Raw genomic sequence first — 6,622 nt, forward strand, 5'->3', positions numbered from 1 at the left:
CCTCGCTGGAGCGCGGCGGCTGCGGGCGCAGCTCCAACCGGCTGGCCCGGCTGTCGGACGGGAGCCGCGCCTGCGTGCGCTACGGCGTGAGCCCGGAGCAGATCCAGGGCGAGGCGCTCTCCTACCACCTGGCCGGGCTGTTGGGCATGCAGCAGCGGCTGCCGCCTATGGCGCTGGCGCTGGTGGAGGCCCGCGGGCGGCAGTGGGAGCCGGTGCGGGAGGAGCTGCGCGGCTCGCACTGGGCCGAGGGCGCGGTGGTGAGCCTGACGCGCTGGGTGGACAACCTGACGGCCGTGGTGGCCCCCGCGCCGTGGGGCGGCGGGCGGCCGCGGGCTCTGGCGGCGGGAGAGTTGGGCGGGCTGCCCGCGGCGCAGCTGGTGGAGCTGGTGCAGTGGAGCGACCTGATCCTCTTCGACTACCTGACCGCCAACTTCGACCGCCTGGCCAGCAACCTGTTCAGCCTGCAGTGGGACCCGCGCGTCATGCGGCGCGCCACCAGCAACCTGCTGCGCGCCCCCGACGGCGGCCTGGTCTTCATGGACAACGAGGCGGGGCTGGTGCACGGCTACCGCCTGCTCGCCACGTGGGATCCCTACAACGAGCCGCTGCTGCGCTCGGTCTGCGTCTTCCGCGAGGGCACGGCGCGGCGCCTGGCCGAGCTGCACCGCCGCCGCAACGCCGCCGCCGAGCTGCGCCGCCGCTACCGGGCCCGCGAGCCCCTCTGGGCGCGCCTCGGCTTCCTGTCGGAGCGGCAGGCCGAGCTGCTGCAGGCGCGCGTCGACTTCGTGCACCGCCACATCGCCCAGTGCCGCGCGCAGGCCGCTGCGCTCTGACGGCACCCGCCGCCCCCGCGCCTCCGCTCCCCGTTTCCCCACTCCCCGCCCGGCGAGGCTCGGAGGTCCCTTCGGCTTCGACCCCTCCGCGGGAGGCGGAACGAACAGTTCCAGCGCGTTCTTTCTCCTGCGGCGAACGAACGTTGGCACTGGGACCGAGGACTGGTCGCGCAATGGGGCGGCCCCCGAGTGGCGAACTGCCCTCTCTGAAGCTTGGCTCCTACCGATTTCCCTTAAGGAGAGCAGACCTGTCGCTGGCAGTGTGTCCTGCCGCGAGCGGGTGCTCCGGTAGCTGTTAGTCTGTGTTGTGGGCTCATCTGGTTCCGCTGTTCTGATCCCCAAGTGTGTGTCTGTAGTCGTCGCCATCCTTTGATTTGACGGTAAAATAACGGACTGACGGTGACAGAAGAGGACCCCTGAAGCATCGCTGTGTGCCGAGACTTGGACGCAATAGTTAAAGTGGAGAAAAAAACTGTTCCATGCACTTTACTTTGACTTTTTAATTTTTTATAAACAAAAAGACCTTTTTATTTTACAAAGTCTGCCTTTTATGTACATTCTATATGTTCATAAGCTTTTCTGTAACATACTAAAGAAACTGATATTTCAGTAAAGCGTGTTGGTGATTTGCCTCCTTTGTGCTGACTTCCTGAGCTGCGCTGCATCCCGCTGTGTCCCACTGCATCGCGCTCTGTCTGCGTCCTGCCCCGTGCCGCGGCTCAGTGGACCTGCCCGTGGAATTTCCAGGTCTGAGCCAACCCGCCCGTGCTGGCACCCAGATAAGCAGTCAGTTTCGGAACGCTGCCATGGGTGATGTGGGCAGAGCTGTGCCGGGTGCTCGGGCTGCATCCCAGCCTTGTAACAGGGTCCCTTCTTGTGTCACGCTGTGCCCCACACGCACCTACGGTGCCAGCTGCTTTCAGGTCTCAGACCTCCTCCAATTCTGTCTGTCTGTGCTACCAGGGCGGAGGCTGAATTGAATAGGAAAGCTCTTCCACCTTGCTAAAATAGTTTTTTATAGAAGTTTTGTTGTAGGTTCAGCAAGGTGATAGCTGTGAGTGGACAAAGCAAAGTATCTGCATCTCTTGTTGCCTTTTTTTTTCTTTTTAATGTGTATTTATGATGTGTTAATTCATAGAAGAGGTGACTGTATGGCTCCAAATGCAGCCGGGATGGGGGCAAAGCCAAGCTGATCCTAATCCTCTGACTCCAGTGCCGGTGTCTGTCCTGCCAAGTACAGAGCTGTGCAGGCTGGGAGGGGCCGGGGCTCTGTGCCTTACCGTCACCCTGCGGGCAGCAGCCCCGCCCTGTGTTCACATAGTTAGATGGAACTTTGCAAAGACCCTTTGGCCACAAAAGCGTTTTCCTTTTGCATTTTATTTTATTTGTTTTTATGTAGGACAACAATTTTGTGAACAGCTCTCAATTAGCACTTGTGTTGTCAGCTCCGACAGACACTGCAGCTGTGCATACGTGTATTTATCCTAAAACTCTGTGGCAGCCTCCCAGACAGTTCCCATCCCAGTGCCCCACTGGTAGGACTCTATTGAACTTGCATCCATAGTTCCTGCATTTATCTCTCGGAACAAAGCGCAGCTCCCACGTGACGTTCTCCATTTACATGACAATACTCAGTTTAGCGGTGTAATTCTTAATTCCTCTTCAGTGCTGTTTGTCAGCCTCACTCGGTTACTCAAAAGCAGCCGTTCTGTCACATTCACCTCATGAAAATGCATTCAAATAATCTGCTGCTGGTGTTGGTTGTAAACACGCGATGTGCCTGGGCTTCCAGGGTTTCAGTTCTGTTTGAGTATTTCTATGAGTGTTGGTATGGTTTGGATGCTCTTTTGTAGTGTCTTTGGAGCCAGACCCTGCATAACTGCACATCTCAAGCAGAAACGGTTTTTCATTTGACTTTATATACCTCAGCTGTAGGCAGGGTGTGCTATGGGTTGGTGAGGCTGAGCTCTGCACTGGGGAAGCCGTATCCTGCAGGGAGCTGTGCATGTTCAGGGTCCGGGGAAGAAACATGGGCACTGCGGAGCTGCACCACAGAGCTCGATGCTCTGTTCCGGTGTAGACTTGCTGCTGTGCTGGAGAAAGCCCCCATCATTATTGTATAAGGGCCTTCTGTGGGATTTCTTCACTGCAAGCTGTGCTTTGTACATTCTTGCTCCGGTGCATTCTTTGCGTGCCTCTCCCTCACGACACGCCGTCAGAGCCCTGGCTGCCTCACAGCAGAACAAAGGGCTGCAGTTCTGTCCGCCTTCCCCTGTGGGAGACCTCATTGCTTCCAGGCCCTGCAGTGCTCCTGTGCTTTCCTTTGGGCAGTGCGATGGGAAATGGGACAGGCAGGCTGCTGCAATCTGAGGCTTACAGCCTGAGGCAGAGGGTCGAGGAGCACGAGGTCAGCCTGAGGCCAGGTGCTCAGCACCTGCTCTGCGTGGGGCAGGGTGGCTGCTGCTCCCAGGGAGAGGCTGGTTCCAGCAGGGCAAGACCTCTTGGCTTCTGTCTGCACACATCTGATGTAGATGGAAGCTGGACGTGTGTCATGAGGCATCTCTGGGCTTCCTCTACTCACAGCCGCTCGCCACCGGTGCTGTGCTGGCTGTGCCAGCCCATTGGTGGGCTCAGGGAATAGCTGGAAGGAAGGAAGTGAAAACGTGCTCAGCGTGCTCTTGCATTGCTGCACAGGCTTTGTGGTTTGATTGCCCTTTGAAGTGTGGAGCATTTTTAATGGTAACAGTGCTGAGAATTTTCTCATTGCCATGCTAGGTGGTCCGGGATGAGCTTGGATATGAGCTCACATTAAACCTGAACCCATGTGCTCATTACTTCCACTTTGCAGCCCCAGCACAAACCCTGCCCAGGCTCAGCTGCAGATTGCACCCACATCCAGGAACCCGCTGCCTCCATCCTCAGCGAGTGCCACTCACCGCCCTGCCCTCTGATGGATCGTCTTCCTGATCCCCAAAGTTTTCAATGCCCCTTACTGTGTTCAAGCTGAGGAGAAGTCATCATTTCCTTTGTTTCATTAGGAATACACAGGGCTTTCTCATCTTTTTAGTTTCTACCAGTGCAGTGCAAAATCAGCACCATGCATTATGGATGAGCCTGGATGTAACGACCTGGAGGATACTATGATTCTGTATTAACGGTATTTCTTCCTTTCATACCAGCTACACAGTGAGGCAACTGCTCTGTGCAGATAGTCTCAGTTTTGTAGCCACCAGAGATCAAAACTAGGCCTGTGGTGTGCGGAATGAGGGCAGGCTGAGCTCCTCCTGACCCTGCTGAAGTGAACATAGTGTTTGCTTCCATCTCATTTTTCAGTCTGCTGTCAGTATAGTGACTTCCATTTGCTTCTCGCCTTTCCAGCCGTGGTCAGCGTGTGCAGATCAAGAGAAATTTCCTTCAGAAAGCAAAGTGTGCACATTGACGGTTCTAACAATTATTCTGCCTGATACGAATTACTCACAAAGCTTGTTAACATTTCAGATCTCAGTTTGCATGATAGCTAGAAAACACAGGTGTGCCAGATGGAGCCTTTGATGCATTTGAAATGAGAGGATTCTGACTTCTAAAATTTCAGATGCACGTACATCTTCCTGAAATTGTTGGGAAAGGGCAAATATCAGGGAAGCGGTCTCAGCATCTCTGTACCACCGCATGGGAACTGGGATGTTGCACGGGTGGATAGCATGGTACTTGTGCAGAGGCTGTGCTGGTAGCTCTTGTGTCACAAGGAGGCAGGAATAGGGAACCATGGCCAAGCTGCAGTGGTTCATTGTTGGGTCATGGTTGTAACGTCAAACCAGACAAGGAAGATAGGGGTTTGTGCTTTTTAGTCATCTGTGCTTGTGCAAATAAAACCTTAGGGACACAGCAGAAGACAATCAGGCTACTTGCTGCTGTTAACTACCCAATTTAATTAATGTTCAACCCAGTTTCAGAACAATGAGGTTGGAAAAAAGAAGACTACACGCACCTTTGTATCAAAGCCAAAGCAGCCACAGATGTCACCCAGTGTTAGAAACCCTTCCAGTGCCCAGGAGGATGTGATGCTGATTGGAACCACCACAGCTTGAAACGCAATTTTCTGGCTTTCTGCCAGTGGAATGTTGGAGATGGCTGTGGGAAGCCTGTACTAAGCTGCTGACGGTGCCAGCTGAAATGAACCCGGCATGGCCAGGCTCCTCACAAATCCTCCTGTTTTGCTCTGACAGCACTTTCCTGAAGTGCATTGCATGAAGAATGCCATGTGCCAGGTTTCCACCTGGAGGCAAAGCCTGCTCCCTGCCTTCACCTCCTTGCTCGGAACCTGAACTCTTCTCACAACGTGTATTTAATTTCCCTTTGTTCGGGATAAAACAATATGCAAAGTGTGTGTTGCCATGGATGCAAGATGAGCGCCTGAAGATCCTCCCTTACCCAGGTAGATCCCAGCCCAGGGATTTAGTGTCCACTGGCACCGCAGCTGAGGTGGGGGAAACAGCAAGCTCATAAACAGCAGGGAGAGCGAGTTTTTGCATGATCTGTTAGTGACTGGACAAAGGGGAATGACTGTAAACTAAAAGGGGAGATCCTTCACTCAGAGGGCACTGAAGCACTAGCACAGGCTGCCATTAAAAGCTAGCTTGATCTGGTGGGGGGAAACCCTGCCCACAGCAGTGGGTCAGGACTGTGTGGGCTTTGAGGTCCCTTCCAACCCAAGCAGTTCTGGGATCCTGTGACTCTATGATTCATTGTGCGATTCTGCAAAGTTGAGGCTCAGTGGCCAGGAAGTACATGTCAAAATGGGCTTATGGCATCGCCCTAACTTAATTTCAACCCTATTTTTTTTATACCCATTGTATTTGACATGGTGGCATACCCTTTCCTTTCAGCAACGGCATACTTATATCAGAGCATCAATTTGTCGTTGTAATTACATTGGACTGTGGCCTCCGCAGACCTGAGCGAAAATCATTTCATTGAATTTTGTCCGAAAACTCACAGCCTTGCCTCCGTAGGCTTACATCAATGCCAGGAGGAGAGCACAGACCTCCGTCCCGCTCAGGCCACCAGCTGCATGCCCTTTTGGTTCAGTTTTCCTGTTGAGGCACCTCGCTCTGTGCTCCTGCACCCCGCTGTGTCCCTGACTGGGACTCAGGAGCCCCGCATCGTGCTCTGGCGCTGCCATCCTTTGTCGCCCTGCGAGCCGCTGCAGCAGAGCCGCCTCCTTTCTTTCCAGCTGGAATGGGTTTTAAATAAAGCTATTGTATTTGATCAGCGGCTTAGGAAACAATAATTTAGCATAATAGGGAGAGATCATTAATGTTCAATGAACCTAACGCTCTGCTCCAGTTTTTGCTGCCCTAGAGAGATGGAGTAAACTCTTTTTCCTTAATTGAAGACTAAATAGAGTACATTTCATTTTTCATTTCCAGCACTTTTTCCAGTAGGCTTGTGATGTTCGCTAATGCGTGCTGAAAGGGGTGGGCTGCCCGGCCGCAGGGAAGAAATTGGCGGGGAGGGCTCAGAGTTTGTAGTGACGCGCTGCCCTCTGCCACATTGCTCCCTCGGGCCCACGGCTCCTTCCCTGGCAGGCCTCGCTCCGGAGGCCCCACGGACAGAGCGGAGGGGATGCGATGCTCCCTCCTGCATCCCCGTGGTAACGTGCCCCCTCCCCACGGCTGCCCCCGCTGTCTCCCCTCCCCGGCGTTCCCTCGCACAGCTTTAGGCACGGCTGACGGCAGCCACGATCCAGGCCGGGGACGGCGGCGCGTCCTGAACGCGCGTGGGCGGTG

At 54.5% G+C, this 6,622-nt stretch overlaps 2 protein-coding genes across 2 annotated transcripts in view; both read left to right on the forward strand.

Annotated features, from left to right (window-relative positions):
• On the forward strand, positions 1-1,464 carry FJX1 (four jointed box 1; the record flags this gene model as incomplete). The annotated part of the gene is given in 1 exon segment (XM_021403320.1): positions 1-1,464. A coding segment is annotated over 1 exon segment (833 nt), but the record flags the coding sequence as incomplete, so codon positions are not given.
• LDLRAD3 (low density lipoprotein receptor class A domain containing 3) overlaps positions 1,007-6,622 on the forward strand; it is a 194,593-nt gene continuing 188,977 nt past the window's right edge. Inside the window, exon 1 of the mRNA XM_021402158.1 lies at positions 1,007-1,121. Coding sequence (XP_021257833.1) covers positions 1,007-1,121 — 115 coding nt within the window. The remainder of the gene's footprint in view (positions 1,122-6,622) is intronic.

Source organism: Numida meleagris, chromosome 6, assembly GCF_002078875.1.
Source record: "Numida meleagris isolate 19003 breed g44 Domestic line chromosome 6, NumMel1.0, whole genome shotgun sequence".
Taxonomy (NCBI): Eukaryota; Metazoa; Chordata; class Aves; order Galliformes; family Numididae; genus Numida; species Numida meleagris.